The sequence below is a fragment of the Lepisosteus platostomus genome, chromosome 16 (assembly GCF_059453375.1).
Source record: "Lepisosteus platostomus isolate fLepPlt1 chromosome 16, fLepPlt1.hap1, whole genome shotgun sequence".
Lineage (NCBI taxonomy): Eukaryota > Metazoa > Chordata > Actinopteri > Semionotiformes > Lepisosteidae > Lepisosteus > Lepisosteus platostomus.
Genome location: NC_142626.1, coordinates 12,155,750 through 12,176,873, shown reverse-complemented (window position 1 = coordinate 12,176,873; position 21,124 = coordinate 12,155,750). Strand labels below are relative to the sequence as shown.

Sequence of the window (21,124 nt, the reverse complement as noted above, 5' to 3'; positions counted from 1 at the left end):
CAGGACCGCACCCAGCGTCCTAAGTGCCATGAGAACAACGGGGGAGGGAAAGAGCTAGAAAAGGCTGAACAAAAGGATTCAGTAGCCGCCCACCTGGCCAGGCTTGAACAAGTTTTATTAGGACAGAGACAACCGCTCCCCAAGGCTTCCGGAAGCGTGAATGAGCTGATACTCTCCACTGGAGGAGGTGGAGACCCGCCCCCTCTCCCTCCTTCAGTCTATCTGATTGAGCGGAAGGGTTCTGACTGACTCCACCCCTGAAGTCACAGAGCAGGCAGTAAAACACAGAGGAAAAGCAGGAAGCTTTTACCTCAAGGCTGCCATGGGAGATGTCTTACACAGTGAGTGATTGACACTGAGGTTGAAAGGTGTTTGATGTCACACGGCAAGCTCAAACGGGTAGAAAAAGAAAAGGGCATGCGACTCAGAGTGGAACCTTTGGTGGATCACCAGAAAGCAAAGTGTGGAAACAGGTCAAGGCTCCTAAGCCTTCTGTACAGAAGGAAAGGGGGGCCAAGAGGCAGACTGTGCTCACACAGTGCCCACCGAACACAGAAGCCTATGTGGAGATTCCTTCTGTTCCCTCTGGACAAGAAATAAAAATATTTTCTTGTTCCCCGGATATACAGAGAAGTCGTATATCAACACACCCAGTCCCCAGGAAGGGACAGGGAATGAAAGCCTAGCCGGTTTTCTTACAGCCACCAGCTCAGTTTGTCAGTCTGAGTCTGACCAACAGTGGTTCACCCAGACTGGAGCTGGATGGTCAAGCCACCCGCCTGCCAGTGCAGGACATCGCAAAGAGGGATGTCAGAATCCCTGCCTGCACTGACATGGGCCTGGTGAGTGATAGTGAATTCAAAGACTGTGAACTAGCTATCCCAGTGCTGGGGCAGCTCCCTGAACCCCTAGAGTGGGAAGGGGGGAGAGGGCAGGTGTCCTACACCCACGCCCAGCGAACGATTGTAAACATGCCGATAGAGGGATTCCTCAATCAAGAAGTGTGCAGGGTGGACCTGAACAGTGAGAATGGGGTAACAATCCCAGATCACTCAGGTGCTCCAGATGACCACTCAGCCGAGGGTCAGGCATGCTCCACCGCTGCACCGCCCCCTGCAGGGTTCCTAGAGCACAGGCATGAACAAATCGAAAAAGCAGATGCCCTGGAAATGGAGGAGCAGCATCAGCAGCTGCGTCAGATCTCCCCAGATTTCCAGGATGTTGGTGCCCAAGATGCCACATGGCATACTGAGAAAGACACCATGTACACGCTGCGCCAGCTTAGAAAGGCGACAGTCACTCAGAAGGAGATGACTGGGATCAGCCACCCTAAAAGACTTTTGGGAGGACTGATTGCTGCCGCCATTGTTGTGCATTTGCTATTTCTGGTAGGTTTGTTTGCTACTGCCACTCTCACCCTGACTGCCCCAAGAAGGCAGGTGTCAGAGATGCCAGAGGGTAGTAACAGGCTGTATCAACAGCAGCAAAAGTTGGAAAGCTTAAGGAAAATCCTACAGGCAACTTCCTATGCAACAGGGTTCAATCTTATTCCCCAACCAGTGGACATGATTGTTGGTGTTATACAGTGGGTTTATGCTTGTGTGCAACAGGCCAGAATGTTGACACAAGACCTGTTAAGGGAGTTTAGTGCCACTGTAGCCAGTCTAGCCATGGCACAATTCCCAAACCACTTGATTCCACTCTTCTCAGTAGAGGAGTATGTGACATTAACCCTATTGCTCATAGCTCACCCAGAAGGCAATCCAAGATTGAATTCGGTTCCAAATCTTGAGATGGGTATGGCTACCAAAGCTATCCATTGGCTGTGTCTAAACGATTCACCAATGAAGGGTGTAAAGCTACTAACGAGCAGAGGGAGGTTAATAAACCCCATGAAGAGCAGGTGGGAAGTAAATGGCTGGTCAGCACACCACATTTAACTGTCACTATGACTTGTGACAGGCATGATACAGCTACCACAATGCAGCTACCTAATCAAACAGTTTTCCTGCAAGTTCCCGAGGAGGCCATAGTACAGCTTGGTGACTTAACACTGTACTGTCTAGAACCAGACACATAAGACCAAACTTGAGGTCATGGATGCCTTCAGGTACCACACTATTGAATTGGATAGAAATCCAAGAAACAGTAAGCCCTGAAGAGGTACAGGTAGTTAGTTTGCTTCAATGGAACAAACCTCCAAACCACCCTAGCAGATACCCAACACAGGTGTCGTGGTTTATCGCGGGGCTGGGAACAGGAACTGTTGTTATTGTAACACTACTGCCTGGTAGCTGGATCCTGAATGACAGTGTACTCTGAATGCTGTACTCTCACATCAAATTGTACTCCAGGTAGCATGAATGAGTCAAAGGTAGCATGTCAAAAGAAAGGAAGTGACTTCTCCCCAAATATCTGCCTACTACAGAGGTATCAGATATTGACAGTGAACTTCCTGATGTGTAATGCCTAGACTGAGATGATGTCTCCTACCTTGTTTATACATACTCCAGATGTTATTCATCATGTTTGTATCCAATGCTGGTTCCGGTATGAATTCTCGAGGAGTAATGTGGACATTTAAGATTAATGTTCTAATGACAAGGGACATCACTTAACTCTGTTTTGTTTTGAAGGCAACAACGCCTCAGGACCTCGTGACCGTCAAAAAGGGGGGATATGTATTAATGTATTAATAAGCCTCACCGCTACAGTGGTATGGCAACTGCAGTATTGCTGACCGCAAAGCCCTATAGCCTGTGATGAAAACTGCCCAGTCCATCACTGGGTTGCTCTCCCATCCATCCAGGATATTTATGACAAACGGTGCTTGAGGAAAGCTCTAAGCATCATCAAAAGCCCCATACACCCCAGCTACAGACTGTTTGACCATCTGGAAAATGGTACCGGAGCATTTGGGCCCGGACTACCAGACTCAGAGACAGTTTTTACCCCCGCACTATCAAACTATTAACCTCCCAGCCTCTCTCATCTAAGTTCTGAACCCTCAGATTGAACCCTCTCAAATGCACATTGAAATCTACCTCTACCTCACATGTCAGGACATTTACTCTCCATAATTTTGTATGCTTTATTTAATTATGTTGACATACAATTTTGCACAACTTTTGTTGTTTTGCACATTATCAGTTGTTGTTTTGCACGTTGTCTGTTGTCATTTTTCTCTTTCTTTTCTTTCAATTGTATGGTGTTTTGCACTACTTACCGTCTGAGAGCTAGCTAAAAAGCACCTCGTTATACCATATACCTGTGTATGAGTATAATTACAATAAACTTGAACTTATAAGAAACCAAGGTTAGAAAAAAGAAATTTCTAATGTCTAATGATGCCGTATTGAAAAAATCATAAAAACACTTGGTTACAGCATTATGAGTGTTGTGTTTAAAAGCTATTGAATCATGAAGAAGACCTCCCTATTCCAGTGTATTGCATGTCTAATGGTGGTGTATTGAAAAAAAAATCATAAAAAATTAAATAAGGTTTCAGAAAACAAAGCAAAATTGTGAAAAGTCAGAGGACCTGCCTAGTGTGTAAAACACTTAGTTGCAGCATTATGGGTGTTGTGGTTTAAATGCTATTGGCTCATGAACAGCATCGCCCTATCCCAGTGCATTGCCTGTGTAGCGGCGAGGCTTATTAAGGTACAGGAATTAAGTTTTCTGCTCCCTTGCCAGTCCCTCTCTCCTTCATCTCAGTGGTGCCTGATACAGAGAGGCCATTCCATTTGGTTCACAGTTAAGGTGTTTTTCTAGCTAATAGAGTGTCCTGATAAGAAGCAACTCCCAAAGCTGAACCACATCAACCACTCTAACAAATGCTCATTTCTGGCGCCTTAAAGTCTGAGATTCCAAGGGAAAGTGTTATTCAAAGTTGGTTTACAACCCTAAGGTCAGAGTGCATGGTTACTCATCATCAGCCAATCAGGAACTGGTAGGGCAGGTTAACCCCACGTGGGTCTCTGATGCCCATGAAACTTTCAACCAATGAATGGCCTGCAATTCCTCCAGGTAAAACAGGCAACACAGAACGCCTGTAGCACAGTTCCCAAGGGTGCAGGACATTCTCGCAGCATGCCTGGACATTCAGTCTCAGGGCTGCTCCTGAACATCCTCCGACTCAGACCGAACCACCACGTAACGGCCAGTGTGTCCGAGTGCAGGACTTTCTTTTGTTTGCTAAGAGTCGAGAGTGGAGGTTGCCATCGCATAACCAAAGGATCCACCCGAGGTTAGCATCACCAGCAAGCCTCGTGAATCAGTATTCAAAACTAGCACTTCTTCAGGAACGAACCTGTCTTCTTCCTGACCTGCTGGGACCCGCAGTCACTTTTCCCCTGTGCACAAACTTTGCTAGTTGCAGCCAACATTAACTAGCCAGTCTTCAGAGAGCATCAGCAGAGCAGCAGGGATCTCCCCCACTTCACTCCAGCCGCACCGAGCACTGCTTGGCACCGAGCCAGAGAGCGCGGATTGGACAGCAACAAGCCTTCCACTGCTTCTTTGTCCGCAGAAGATCTGAATCCACACAGATTGGATGAGTATTCAACTTTCTGCATTACCACTTGAGAATTCAATTGTTATCCCAACCAATTGATATCAATTTAATTCCTAAGAGTTATATACTTGTTTTTGAGTATCTAATGTAGAAGTTATAACCAAGTTCATTTACGAAACGGTCTAAATGAATGATATACTGAACGTATGTCCTCTTGATATATGTAACTCTTCGTAACTGAATGAATATATATCTTTTGTATTCTGATAACCCTCACGATAAGATCTCTTAGGTTTACATGCATATTCTATGTATTAATAAATGTATCCTCTAGTATTAGTACCTGTGTGTGCGTTGAGTTATATTGCATGGCTGGATTCTAAGTCCATTAAAACAATCAATTTTGTGATTTACTGCTACAATTAATAATTGTCCCAGTAAATGCCCAAACCCCTACAGAACCGGTGCCTAGTGAGCGCACACTATACATTGTTAGCAAAATATTTTGAATTATATTTTACCCTATTTTTTCTTTAGTTTTGTATTTAACTTATTATATGATAGTCAGATTTAATTTATATTTGAACAATGAAAATATATTTTTACAAGATGCGGGGGAAAGTGCAACAACTTATTACAGTGCTAAATTCAATATTGTTGATTACTAATAGTTTATGCTAACACCTAACTTTCTTAATTAGATTTATTTAAATCAGTGAACTAAGTGTAACATTACATTCAGAAATACAATCAAGAATAGTTTTGTGGTGTTTGTATAGATGAAACGTTTCTAAAATGTATAACGTAACAATATTAAAGACGATTAAAATCTGTAATCTCTCCACTTGTATGTCATTAGAAAGTACAAGAAGTTTCTGCTTTGTCTAAGGATGGTATCAAAAAGTAGTCTAAGTGGTGAGAAAGCTGTGCTTAATGATAATTAAGGGACTTAAAAGTAAAAAGAGATGCTTCATATTGCTTGACTAATTTTAAAAACTAAGTTAGCAGACGCGATTGATGTATTAAGCGCCCCAGGCAGCAGAACTGAGCTCCGCGCCTCCTCCCTCTCTCGGTGCCGCGCCGGGTCTAAATATCTAAACATATGTATCTACAGTATATAGCAAGTAGTGTCACTGTATTCTACTTTCTTTGAAAAAACGGAAAAACAGATTCACAACGCGACGCGTTTAAATAAATAAATAAATTTAAACGGGAAGAAAGCTATGCTGAAAGTTTATTAATATACTTAGAAGACACATATAACAATTTATGTTGCATTTGTCTGATTGTGAATAAAAAAATACATATAATTATACACCTGTTTGCGATTTAAATCAAAACGCGATTTAAATCAATATAAATGTTTATATTGTAACACATACTGTACAGCCTCCATTTCTCTATAAAAATTTAAAAGAGCCTAAGATGGGAGGTCTACTCTCAGTGACAGCTGACAATCCTCCATACACTCAAGTGAAAAACTAATAATGCCAATGTAAAGATGCAACACCGAAGATATGATTAATAACCTTTTAAATCTGAAGGGAGATCTAAAGGGAACCCCCCCGCCCCTTTTTATGGTCAGCTACTAAGATTTCCCTCCAGTGGTAAAATTCCATATAAATATTCAATACTAAAACTGGCACAGTAAAGACATTTAAATCTTTCTACGACAAACCAACACACCACGAATGCCCCTGTCGGTCAACCAATCACGTACTGCGGTATTTTGCGTCATCGCGCGTCAGGATGCGCAAGGATGTAGCCAATTACCCGCGGTACGTGTCTGCACTTTGAATGGCTGCATCTGTATATCTATAATATAACAACTAACACTGTTTTATGTAAAGTTTTACTTCACGTTTTCGATAAACTACGCCGTTGTCGATTAACTACACCGACTGCAGAGAGTAAGCCTGGTATTCAGCGACTGGCTTAGGCATTCGGCGTCTCCCCGTAAAACAAACTCCAAAACCTGATGACTAACCACCTGGCTTGGGCAGGATAAGGACAAAGGGTGAGTTGTGATTATGTCTTCCACTGAGAGCACTCCTGTGTTTTGCGAGTCCTGCGGTATGTACAGTGTAGACTGTTCCACCAACAAAATAGATAATTTTAAATGCCAGAAATGTTTAGTTAGAGTAGAGTTGGAGGACAGAATTTGTGTTTTGGAGGGGCGCATTAGCACACTATTAGATATTAACAGACTGAGGGATGGGATTCAGCTCGGAGCACTCAGTCAATTTAGAATTGGCTGCAGTCCCTCCCGGCCCAGCAGTCTCTAGCTCGGCGCCGGCATCAGCAGCAACCACACGGGAGCCCTAGGTCACGGTCAGACAGGGGTCTAAGAGCTCAAAGACTAGACCCCTGCACACTAGTCACCCATCCGACTCAGCAACAGGTTTTCTGCTTTAGGCAGCACATCTGTAGATGCGGATAAGATGCTCATAATTGGCGACTCGATAACCAGGAATGTTAGAATTCCTAACCATCAAAAAGCAGTGGTCTCTGTAAAATGCCTCCCTGGGGCCAGAGTTTCTGACATTAATATACCAATCCTATATAGAGGGGATGTACCCTATAGTAGGCTATACTCCCTAAATCGCTGGCTAGAGACTTGGTCTGCATCCAATAGAATAACCTTTATTAATAATTCTGACATTTTTTGGGAACAGCCTGGCTTTCATAAACGGGATGGTCTCCACTTTAACCACAGGGTATTATTAATTCTATCCCAGAATATAGCAGAGAAGTTGCTTGCTTGACTACTAAGAGCACCACCCAAGTCTCAGCCATGTGATCTTAAATCACGTGCTGTCTGTACTCTCACCTCTAGTTCACCTCCTGTACCAACCCAGGTTCTCTACCACACGGCATCCCATCAATCATATTACTATTCAGAACCAGGTATGAGTGTGAATAGACAGAGTATTGCAGCTATCACTAGACCTAGATTAAAATTCAGATGTTCCCTTAGGGGCTCCTGTGTTGACAATTTAATCTTAATTCCACTGGTAAACCTAAATCAGTTAAAAATGAAAACAACCATTAAATGCTCACTGTTAAATGTTTGCTCACTAGGCAACAAATCAGTTCTGGTTAATGATATGGTGCTTGACACCAACTCTGACCTGTGCCTACTAACAGAAACCTGGCTTAGACCCACTGATACTATTCCTTTAGTTGAAGCCTCACCTAATGGCTATACTTTTTTACAGAAAGCTTCCTCCATAACAGTGTAGCAGCAATGCTTAGTAATAAGACAGAATTAAGTGTTGCTCTGCTTTCCCAGTGGGGCCCTCTCTCTCATCACTTGTCCAGCCACAGATAAACTATTCACATGCTTACTGACTTAGGAATGTAGTCCTCCTGATAAGGACAGCTCCCAAGATTGGGAGGTAACCAGTCATCATAATGGATTGCAAAGGAACAAGTAATACGTTTTATTCCATGTTGAACAGAGAAGAGAAAACACAACATTTTGGCTGTGAAGCCATCTTCACAGATAACTATCTTGTCTGGTCTGTAACTCACATCTGAAGAAGGATTCATAGCCAAAACATTGTATTTTCTCTCTTCTCCTTTCAGCATGGAATAAACCTATTACCTGTTCCTTTGCAGACTACGCATGCTGATGCAGCTACCCAACTGAACTATCATAATAGATAGCCTACTTCTGGCACCTACAGTAAATGTCTACTCGAACCCTAAAAACATCTTATTATGGTTCTAGAGTCAGAGGTTATGGTCAGTCTTTTATCAAGTTGACCAACAAATCAGGAACCTGCTGGGCATGGTAACAGCATATGCCTGGCAACCTGTAGACCAATTACCAGCCATATTTCCCCCAGTTAAAAGGCACTGCACACAGCTCAGATTTGCTCTCCTCCATCCACTTTTGTGTTCAACTCAGACTCAATCACGTGACTGCCAGTGCTGCGGACTGGGTGCAGGACTTGAAACTTTGTTCCAAGTGCTGAGACAGAGAGTAAGCCCATACGTAGACAGAATTCTGCCCTAAGTCAGCCTGCAGCACCACTTTGTGAACTGCTAGCAAACAAGCGTATCATGCATGCCTGATCAATGGATCAAAATACAACTGGACTTTGTTAGCATTTGAATACTTTATTCAGAAGTAGCCGCTATGATATTTCTTCCACCTTACAAATATTGCCTATATTAGGCATTTTTTAAATCAGTGTCCAATGCTAAGTACTTGATTCATGCATTTATAAATTCAGGGCTCGATTTCTCCAACTCTTGACTCTAGGAGATCCCTAACTCTCTTCTCAACAAGTTGCAATATGTTAACAGTTCTGCTGCAAGACTACTAGCTCACACCAGACCCTGTCATCATATCACTCCAACATGTAATTATCTCCATAGGTAGCCTATAAAATCACATATTCAACATAAGATCTTGTTACTGACTTACTTTCAAGGCTGTAAACAACCTGGCTCCATCATTACATCTCTGAACTCCTCCATGTTTACATTCCCCCTGAAGGCTCTGTTCAGTTGAGGCTGGTCCTCTACTCACTGTACCCGGGGCTAAAGTACTGACTTGTGGTGACCGTGCCTTTTCAGTCGCTGCTCCAGTTTTGGGAAATTACCTTCCTCAGATTCTACGAGACACGACATCTTTAATTCTTTTCAAGTGTAGCCTTAAAATATACCATCTGACCAAGGTGTATGTCTATTTGCATAGATCTATAAAAATCTGTATGTAAAATATGAAATCACAAAAATCCTTGTTGTACAAATAAGATAATACTGCTTCTCAGTGATATACAATAAACAGATCATTAAATATATACATATAATTTAAAAGATGACAAATTTATAAGTATAATTGTGGACATGAGGATAATAGAGTTGACATAAGCGTAATGTACAGTAATTCACAACAGTCATACAGTAATTTATTTCAAATTAATTAAATATCATTAATAACTAAAAGATGTTTTAAAAATCTTTTAAGGAAAAACACATTTTCATATACGAGGAGATATATAATTAAAAAGTTAATTCAACAAAGAATAGAACAAATACTATAATTCCATAATAACATCATTAGTTGACAGTTTTCCAAAGAGAGAGAAACGATTGCAGCATTTGAATCATGTCACTGGATTTCTCAATTAGTTGACACAGCTCTTTAAGGATGTAATGTTATTTTCTAGACCACAAAAAGCCCTCCAGAAGACACTCATTTCTCTAAATCCAATGACAAATTGTGAGGACCACATTGTCTTTTTTGGGTATTAAAATATTTCTTTCTCTGAAAAATATATAACAAAAACATATACAGTATTTGTGTCTAAATTTTGCAAGTCTCTGCTTGGTGCATTGGCTGTAAGATTCAGGCATTCCTTATAAGAGGTCAGGGACTGTCAGCACCAAATTTCTTCTCCTATCCCACTACCACTAACCTCTAAGGCCAGGTTTGTCTTGGCAAGATATTTCTGACTGGTGAGTAACTGCAGAAAACTGCACTAAACAACATCACAGCCTCACTGGGGGCTCTTCAGCTTGCATACCTCTCTAGACATAGTGAAGACCCTGGGTGCCCAACCTTTTTTAATGTAAGATCTACTTTTTAATTCCAGTCCAGTATGATCTACCTGTGTGAATTTGGAGCTCTGATATGGGAAAAACAGACTGTGGGCACATCAGTACAATAATGATACCCATCACTAAAATGACAGCAAATAAAAGCAAGTGACTAATGCTACAGTGAACATGTTCCCCATTTTAGGACAAAGAATGTCATACTTTAATGTGATCATTGGCACTAAGAAGCAACTGCCAGTTTTTCATAGTCAGGGCAGTAGCAGCTGGATTCAAATCTCAGGCAGACCAGAAGGTGTTCATCTGTCATAGTAGATCTGTACTTTGATTTAATAATTTTAATGTGAGAGAATGCAGACTCACACAAATAAGGTGATTTCAAAAAGGCAGACAAGTAAAAGGCACATCTTCTTATGTTGAGATATTTCTCCTCCAACAGCAGCTCCCAGAACTCCCTCTTCATCTCAGTAGTTGCCCTGGCTTTCATCTAACTGGCATTTTGCAGAGTGAGAATCTACTTCTCCACTGCTGTTGTGTCGAGGTGAAAGAGTGATCCCACTTTGAGAGGCTATATCATCCACATCTAAATCTGGGCATAATGGGAAGCACATGTGTGAGGCAACAGGCTCCAGAAATGTCAGTGAAATGTGTGTGGAACTCGGATGAGAGCTCCTGAACTTGTTCAATGTAACGTGCTGTCAAGCTGTGCTGTATCTTTGCCCTGATGCTCAAGCTCTGAATGCATATGATTAGTGTAACACAGGTCTTGGCACTGTTGCTTACTGGAGAGCACTTGTAATTTTCTATTGAACGTGTTGACACTGTTGATTATGTCGATGGCATTTTTATTTTGTCCCTGCAGCTCAACATTCAGCTCATTCAGGCCAGCATGTTTAGACGACTTGAGAAACAGTTCTCTGAACCTCATCAAAAATTTACCTCTGCTGAGACATTGCATGTCAGTGTGCAGCAACAAGTCTATGTGGTCTGCGTCTGCCTCCTCCAGGTGGACATCACAATGTCCATTATGTCTCTCATAAAATCTTCCCACACAATGCTTGCTGATGAATTATGCAGTGATAATGAATAAAATCCAGAAAAGTTTCACTGTTTGCAGAGTGCAATGAATCCACTGGTGAGGCCAGCCATCGCCGGTGCTCTTTCACCATTGCTTCACATCGCCTTGTTACGGTATTTCTTCACAATTGAATGTCCTTGATGGCAGCTGAGATTTCATTTTTCTTTTAATCTCCAAACAGCAAGTCAGCTGCCTCAGCACATGCTTCTTTTATGACCTCTCCATCACTGAATTACTTTTTGTGTTTATCACAGAGCGATGCAATGATTTCCGCTTTTCACTCTTGTATTGGACCTTGTGGAAACCAACTCCTGTGCTGCTAGTTGAGATTTTAACTCTTCCACTTTTCTTTTCCGTAACTCACTTTTAGCAGGAAAGTCCACATCATACATTTTGTGTGGAGTTTTGAAATGTTGTTCTATGTTTCCCTTTCTTTCGTGTAGACGCTAGCATTGCAGATTAGACACACAAACTTTGAATGCAAATGTACAAAAAAATAATCATGCTCCCATTCCCTGTGGTAATGGTAAGTTTCCGTTCTTTATGCTTCACTCATTTTTGCTCAAAAACAACAACTATCAAATAGGCAACAAACTTATCAAACTGTTGGTGAATTTATCATGGCCAGACTGTTTCGCTCCTTATGCACTGTAGCAGATGTAGGGTGCATTTGAAAGTAACACACTTTTTTTATTTACACAGCTCCATCAGCCAGCAACCAGGTAACAGAGACTTTTACAACCTACTCGACAAGGGTTAAACACACACAAGGGCAGTAAAATGTATGAGATTATATGCATAGAATGAATTGAATGGATGATTGGGCTATTGAAAAAAGTAAATAGATTTTTCACAAAACATTCTTGAGATCAACCGCCAAGCACTCCAGTCGTTCGTGATCTACAGGCTGTGAAGACACTTACTAGGTAGTCTCAATTAAGTGTGTGCCCTCATTGTTTACTGATATCACATATGCATTAGAGAATGTTAAATAGTTAGGTCTTAATCCACATTGGTATAACTAGCATATAACAATATGTGCATGAAACCATTTGTGGGTGAGCCCTGTCCTGTCAAGTAATTATATAGACACCAACGTGTAGAAATGTTAGGAACATTGAAAGAGTTTAAGAAAGTGAAAATTGCTGTTATTGTTGTTTCACATACTGTAAGCTGTATGAAATATGTCATTAAGCACAACTTTAATCCCGAACATATCCAAGTGATGAAAGCTTCTCCAAAGCCAGTGATTGTGATGAAAGTGTGACACGAGGAACAGTGCCCTTAATGATTAATGATTAAACATCTTGAAATGATAATCAATACTGAAAGTGAAAATAAAAGTTTCATGTTTATCAGTCATCTCCTGATTGGTTCTCTGTGTTTTCTATAAATATATGTGACTTGAAGCCAAGGTTTAAATCACTATCTTTTTTTTTGGCTGACCAGACCAGAGCCTTTCTTTGAAACTGGTAAGAAAAATATTTTTTTATCCATAAATTTATAAACAAATGTAAACATTAACATATACATGAATGTATTTTATGTAAACATCTGCATCAATGCTGTACTTAAACTGTTTTGCATTGTAACAACAGAATAACAGATATACCTTTTTAAAGCAGGTCTAGATTACTAGATAATAATTTAATATTAGATGCATTAAATTCTTTACTTTTTTATTTTTAATTACTTTTCTTAGTTAAATACATCATGGTTCCATGCTGTAACACAATAATGTGTGAAAAGTTCCATGGGAGTGAATACATTTTAGGCACTGTACTGTATATCTGACTCTCATATATCAGCCTCTCTCACCTACGGTCTGAACCTCACAGTGCCTTCTTTCTTACCAAAAACTCAAACACATATTGAAATCTACCTCTACCTCCATGTCAAAACACTCCCCATCATTGTTCTATCCTTTAATTATTCTGTTGGTGTATATTTTTGCACATCTGATGTTGTTTTGCACATTACCTGTTACCTTTTGTTGTTTTGCACATTGCCTGGTGTTGTTTTGCACACTGCCTGTTGTCTCGGTCTTTCTTTTATTATACAAATGTATTGTTGTTATTTTGTACTACTTATCATCTGAGAGCTAGCTATATAGCATTTCGTTATACCATATACCTGTATATGTATATGAGTATAATGACAATAAACTTTTGCCACTCATCAACACCAGTATAACCATTAGTATAACGCAGATTTGAGCATCATCAGCATAGAAATGATAATTTAGACCTTTTTATGTAATCTTAATAGTTAGCCAAGTGGGAACAGGTAAATGAGGAATAGCAGGGGGTCCCAAATCAATTCCTGAGGTACATGTCATGAAATTACTGAATTACATTATTACAATGATTAAATGGTACAGTATAAGTATTGACATGTATGCAGTAAACAGTAAACTTATGTTACTCTCCCTTATTATCTACATATATAATAAAACATTTAAGTTCTTGTATATATTAGTATGTTAGAAAATATAAGTTTTTGATGAATATACTGTAGAAATATGAGGATATTCTTTGAGTATTATAGCTTTATTTAATTAGACACCAGTGTTTATCCAAATTTCCTAATATGTTATTCCAACTTATGCTCTTCTAACTCCCTCAAAACAACCAGACAACACTCAAGTTACAGTGATGTGAAATCTTAACACACTTGGACACATGGATTATAATAAATGTCACAAAATTGATGCTGATTGAATGTAACATGCATAATTCTATTTCCATACAGAAATGGGCAGTTCTGAATCAAAACGAGGTAAGATTAATCTTTCATACATAATCTACAAACAAAAGGTAGCTGAAAAATATTGTTTCTACATTTTATTTTTCATTGTTGAGTTAACCATTACTTGTTCCCTGAGTTTAGACAGTGTGACTAAAATGAGGAAAAGGGAATGGCATTAACTACTACAGATGCAGCCATTCAAAGTGCGCGTTACAGACACGTACCGCAGGTGGCGTCGCGCATTGTGACGCAAGATGACGCTCGGTTCCGCGGTAAGTGATTGGTTGACCGACAGGGGCACTCGTGGTCCGTTGGTCTGTCGTAGAAAGACTTACAGTAAACGTCTTTGCTGTGCCCGTTGTATATATTGAATTTTACCACTGAAGGGAAATCTTAGTAGCTGAGCATAAAAAGAATAGGAGCATACTGTAACGCGTGTGAAGGCCATAAACGATATTAATTTTGGAACATAAACATACAGTATATGGCTGGTCTTGGTACTTTAAAGAAAAAATACACACCAGTATTCCATTTCTCCCTAAACATTTTAAGCATCGAAGTCTTTAACTAAAGAGATACCGGAGTCAACAAGCATACTTTTAGAATTTGATTAAAAGGGAATATAATATGGAATCGTGTATCTAACGAAATTAATAACGATATAATTATATTCATGTACCGCAACACAAGAATAGTACACGCTGTACATTGTCTGTCGATAATGTTTCTGTAGTGCTTTTTCAGCACTCTGCATGTGACTGGGTTAGGTTCCTGACTCCCATGTCACACGGTCTGTGATCGAATCCCATGGAACTATGACTTTATTTTTTAACAAACATTTCTTTGAAAAAATGAAACGTTTCCCTTGGTCAGAGATTAAATAAAACCTCACTCGCACCAAACAAATTTATATTTCTAAATATCACAACATGATCAAATTGAAGTCTTTTTAATAACAATGAATAGTCACCTATGCGTTACAAAATAAACAATTATATTGTTTTGAATCGCGTTTTGATTTAAATCGTAAACGCGTGTTTAAATATATGTGTTTAAAGGCGATATATAAAAGCGCTGATTCTTATGGAATGTGTTCCGCTGGGGATTCAAAAAATTTATTTTTTTTAATCGCGTATCTAAGGAAAATAGCAGTATAACTTTGTTCATGCACATCATTATACAGTATCTCATTTTGTATTTCTATAAAAAAATTGTTTGCCCAGCCACTATTGTTGTTATTGTTTTTATCCTGTAAAGCGCTTTGAGGAGCACAGCTTTCTCACCACTTAGATTACTTTTTGAAACCATCCTTACACAAAGCAGAAACTGATTGTATTTTCCAATGACATACTGTACAAGTGCAAAGATTACAGATTTTAATCGTCTTTTTTCTGAACCAGGGAAAATCTGATCATTTTTCTCTATAACAATAATAAAAAACTTTATTTTACATATCACCTTTAAAAGTGGCATCTCAAAACAATACAGTAGATGTAAACCACAGATTACAAGGTAAATACCCTTAATCGTTTATTAAATTTAATCGTCTTTTTTCTGAACTGGTTTCACAGCGAAAGACACCTCCCCCCTCAAAAACCCAGTAAGTACAGTGCTAGTTAAGAAAGGCTAGGCTCCTCAATGAAATCGCTTTAACATGCTAATACGTTGGTGTAACAGTCCGGGCGTGGCAAGATTCTAATTTCAACCCGTTCACGGTGAAAGGAACCCTTCTTTCATTTGAAGACAATGAACATATTTTAGCCCTGAATGAATTAATAGCAAACATGGTTTACATAAAAGACATTTTTCCAAGAAAGTTTAGCCTTTGTCACTAATGAAACCACTAAATAAAGACATAAATATAAAAATCTTAAGATTTTTAAAATACATGACTTTGCTAAAATTTATTTGAAAATAAAAACGATTACAAACGCCAGGGGAGAGAGAGAACAGGGGAGGGATGTTGGTTTTGCATAAGGGGCGGGGCTATGGAAATAAGGTCTGTTTGGGAATGTGGAGTTACATGTTCTGGCTGTTTGTGAATTATCGTTGTTGAGTATGGAGTGTTGAGGTATTGATTTTGTGTAATGCTTTATGTTGAAAATTGAGGTGGATTTTGTTTATGATAAAGAGGATAAACTGGGATGGGAGGAGGGTTTGGTTTTGCATAAGGGGCGGGATTATGATAATTGAAGGAATTTGCGAGAGTATAATGGTTTGATATATTTGATTTTGTATTGTGGTCGTTATCTATGTTTTTGGTTGGTATTATGTTTATATGGTTGTTTTTGTTGGTTGGTTGTTATTATGGTTATTAATAATACGATCTATAGTTGAAATCTGAGCCTAAATAAAAAGAAAAAGCAAGTGATTAGGTTTATGAGCAATCTAATTACTTATTCGTTTAAAACGCTATATAAAATAAAGTTTATTATTAATTTGCTGGACAGAGCGGTGAACATTATTATGCATAAGACAAAGATAACGATCCTGATCAGTTTAGAAATCTGTGTACGCTGTAAGGTTTTTACTTCTTAAACTTTTAAAATACACGTTTCAAATAGAAAGAAATCCTCTTCCTGGTACAGTCGCATGAAGAGAGAGGCGAAACAGCCCTACACAGCCCTGTCGCAGTACACGAATATAATCATATCGTTATTAAATTCTTTAGATACGCGATTCCATATTATATTAGCAGAAAAGCTTAAAACTACCACTTTTTCACACGCTATTTCACATGTTAGTTAAATACTTCGATGCTTAAAATGTTTAGGGAGAAATGGAATACCGGTGTGTATTTTTCCTTTAAAGTACCGATTCCTGGAATCTGACTGGCTGACACCCTTCTGAAGTGGTTCCATAAGATCTGGTATAGGGAAAAGAAAGCGTTGATAAAAAAAGCCTGGATTCCCATGTATCTCAGAGAGCGAGTGATCAGAAAAAGGAACAGCTGTTACACCCAGGTTTTACGCTCCCTCTCTCTGTTGAATGAATGAAAGCATTTTATTAAAAACGCGTTTGCGTTTGTCTGGGTATTTACCTTGTAATCTGTGGTTTACATCTACTGTATTGTTTTGAGATGCCACTTTTAAAGGTGATATGTAAAATAAAGTTTTTTTTTATTATTGTTATAGAGAAACATGATTAGATTTTCCCTGGTTCAGAAAAAAGACGATTAAAATCTGTAATCTTTCCACTTGTATGTCATCGGACATTAACGAGTACAACCCCCTCTCTGCCGGAGTGCTGGCTGTGACGAATTAAACCGGTTTCACAGGTATTTTCAAAGTAGGAAGTACAGTGTTAACTAGTAGCTAGGCTCTTCAATGAAATCGCTTTAACATGCTAATGCGTTGGTGTAACAGTCCGGGCGTGGCAAGCTTCCAATGTCAACTCGACTCGATTGGAAGACAATGAACATATTTTAGCCCTAAATGAATTAATAGCAAACATGGTTTACATAAAAGACATTTTTCCAAGAAAGTTTATAATAATACGATCTATAGTTGAAATCTGAGCCTAAATATAAAGGAAAAGCATTTTCAGAGAGCAATCACGCTGTGTTTATGTAGAAAAAGCGATTAGGTTTATGAGCAATCTAATTACCTATTTGCTTAAAATGCTATATAAAATAAAGTTTATTTAAAGATGAATGATAAGTGTTGCAGTTTAAATAATTTTCGTAGTAGGGCTTGGACAGATTCCAAGTGCATTTTTGCAATTTACGTTGCACTGTCCAATGTGCTGTTGTAATACAGTTTAGAATACAGTAAGTCTAAACTGTATCAGCTTTATTTATGGGTTGCAATTTAGAAAAAGTCAAAAACCGCACTCAAAATGCAATTTAGAGCTTTCTGGCAAGAGGAGACACCTAAATTATAATGTAACATGCCACTGTTTGTGCATGAACAAAGTTATACTGCAATTTTCCTTAGATACGCGATTAAAAAAAATAAATTTTTTGAATCCCCGGCGGAACACATTCCATAAGATTCAGCGCTTTTATACAGTATATCGGCTTTAAACACATATATTTAAACACGCGTTTACGATTTAAATCAAAACGCGATTCAAATCAATATAAATGTTTATTTTGTAACGCATAGGTGACTATTCATTGTTATTAAAAAGACTTAAATTCGATCATGTTGTGATATTTAGAAATATAAATTTGTTTGGTGCGAGTGAGGTTTTATTTAATCTCTGACCAAGGGAAACGTTTCATTTTTTCAAAGAAATGTTTGTTAAAAAATAGTCATTTAGCTGTCTTTAGCCCTCTAAGCTGGTTCATACAGAAATGTAGAGAACCAGGCTCAGAACACACAGCTTCATTAGCGAATACATATGCAGGACAACTAGAGAAGACGTTTTACAGAGGATGGATTTTTAGAAACATCCCATCAGTGACATCACTGAAGTCAACTCCTACTGTAGGTAACTGTCGTTTGGATAGTTTCACAAGAACCAGACAAAGGTTTAAGCATCGCTTGTTCTAGATAAAACTGCAAAAAAAAACAACAACCCATAATGTACTTCTTTGCGGCTCTGTTTGCCCAAATCATATATTCACAATGTGAAATTAGAAAATAATATTACGTAACCAAAATCGGCAATATGGAAACAGAACCTGTGTAATTGTTGACAGATGATGTTCTCGTAACATTTTTACAAGACGAACTACAACATTTAAAAAATGACTTGTATGTACTTGATATCTCTAATCAATCCACGGCGATATAGTTAAAGCAGTCCCCGCACAAAACGAAACTAAAACACCCTGGGCATACCGTTTCGCGCTTCTTATCAGTTGCTCAAAATTAATTTGACTGTATGAAATGCATAATATAAACCTAGAAACATATACAGTACGTGAGCAGTATTTACGTAGTATCGGTGTCAAGACATACCTCTAAAATACTGTAAATCAAGTTAAAAATATCTCAAGACCAATTCTGGTCATAATGAAACCATGTTCCGTGTATGTTTTCTTTAAAGTACCGAGACCAGCCATATACTGTATGTTTATGTTCCAAAATTAATATCGTTTATGGCCTTCACACGCGTTGCAGTATGCTCCTATTCTTTTTATGCTCAGGCACTAAGATTTCCCTTCAGTGGTAAAATTCCATATAAATATTCAATACTTAAACGGGCACAGTTAAGACATTAAATATACATATACATACTGTATACAGTACAGTTTGCATACGGAAATATGTTTATGTTCCTAAATCAATCTCTTTTATGAGCATGTGAAAGGCATGGTGAATCGAGTCTCAAAAAATACTGTACTTTGCATGATTGGAAAAAAATGCGTGATTGCAAAATGCTGTGGTGTTACTTTTACAAAGACGGTCAATGAAAAAAATAATGTGGACCAGGGCAATACTTTGAGTTTACAGCTTGATCCAAGGTCATTTATTATTAATACTATTAGTAATATCTTCGTTAAAGACTTTGATGGCTACAGCTCAAACATGAGAGATTGAGCTTTATTAGCTCCACCTTGCGGAAATTCCGGATACTATTATTTTGCTAGCGGTATTTACCGGTAACTTGCGGTATTTACCGGTAACTCGCGGTAGACTGCGTACAGCGTACCGGAAAATAATGCGGTATCGCCCGCGCATTTTGAATGGCTGCATCTGTACCATGGACTTCACAGTGCCCTAAGAAACTTCAGATTCCCTGAAACACAAGCAGAGTTCCTGGACTTCAGGAATTTAGGAATATTTCAAGGACATGAAAGAGGCTTTTATTCTCTTTGGCCTGCAATTAGCAATGGCATTTGCCCTGAGGCTGTAGGACCTAAGGAGGTTAAAAGTTGATCTTTTTCCTCTCTGAAATTCAAGCTGACCTTGTGTAAAACTAGCTGTGTTTCTTAGGTTGATTTCCAAACTGAACTGACTTAATTGAAATATATCCCACAGCTACATTGCATTCCTTGGCCTACCATTCAGAGCTGTAATATTTTCCATTTCTCTGGGACACAAGGATAACAGTGCTGGACCAATTTCTCTAATATATTGAAACAAAGGTCCTGGACCATAGCTTGGATTTGGGCATTAATGCATGTAGGGCACAGAAAGGTCAGTTTGTTTGCAAAAAAGGAGGAACAAAAGTGCCATTTTCATCTTCTTAACCCCTGTGCCTTGCAGCCCAACTCTCAACAGGCTTTTCCAGGAGGATAAGCTAGATTGAACGGGCCAGTTTCTCTGAGCCCTCTGTGAAACTAACCTCTTTACACCATTGTAGTGAACAGGGGTTTTAATTTACTGTAATAAAAATTCTGATGGTAAATTGTGAGAGTACTTTTTAGGAAGCAATCGAACATAATATAATATAAAAGAAAGGAACAGAGGTCTTGTAGCATAAAATCCTATGCTCAATTTAGAAACCAGAAACCACAACCTTTTACAACACATTTATGCACTCGTCATTTTACACAATAGCAGCTTGAATAGTTTTAGGTTGAGATGTCCTTCGTATTTTGCCAAGAACAGTTTTGGAATCTTCTGTAAGAAAAACAGAATACACGACTGTCAATTTGCCAGGTGAGATGGAGGGAGCTTTAGAGAACCCTGTCATTGGATAGGTTCCATCTTTTAAGATACCACATCACAAGTTGTTGACTGGCTGAGATGCAATCAGGTATAGTTCTGGACTTTTAACCATTGCTCCATGGAAGGCGTTTTACAATATCACCAGGATGTTAACTGCAATACACACTGTAGACAATTCCTTGACAGATGCTATGGCTCTCAACCTGGAACATGTGGGTAATTCTGTTTGTCTGGCCTTGTGCTGCTGATCATAAAACCTCTGTGCTTTTTACATGAACATCAACCTGTTTGGTACAAAATGTTTCATACCACTGCTCTTCAGAAACTGTTTGGCAGTAAAACAAGAGTCTGGGGAGTTACTGTACCTGGAAGCATTCAGACCCAGTTAATTTTAAAAGTAGTATTGTTTCATGAAACCAATCCTAACTGAATTTAACACACATAATTGTTTTTTAATACAGAAAAGCATCATTCCCTCCCAACACCACCGCCAAATCCAGGTAAGGTTCGTATTTCATACATAATCTACAAACAAATATGAGACAAAAGGTGGCTCAGCAGGCCAAAATTGTATTTCTTTTTGTCTACTTTTAACAATTACTTGTTTCACCATGGAGTTAACCATTACTTTAAAAAGTAATGCACTTA

General features: G+C 38.9%; 1 protein-coding gene across 2 annotated transcripts in view; it reads left to right on the top strand.

The window, feature by feature from the left end:
• The first annotated feature begins 10,521 nt into the window (after positions 1-10,521).
• The window catches only part of LOC148646883 (interferon-induced protein 44-like), a 49,423-nt gene continuing 38,820 nt past the window's right edge, over positions 10,522-21,124 (top strand). Inside the window, exons 1-4 of one of the 2 annotated variants that reach the window (XM_088608984.1) lie at positions 10,522-11,691; positions 12,615-12,637; positions 13,917-13,943; positions 20,938-20,976. In XM_088608984.1, coding sequence (XP_088465110.1) covers positions 13,919-13,943; positions 20,938-20,976 — 64 coding nt within the window. In that variant the 5' untranslated portion in view covers positions 10,522-11,691; positions 12,615-12,637; positions 13,917-13,918. Of the gene's footprint in view, positions 11,692-12,135; positions 12,638-13,916; positions 13,944-20,937; positions 20,977-21,124 lie in introns of those variants that run through there. The other variant, XM_088608983.1, reaches the window with a different exon arrangement.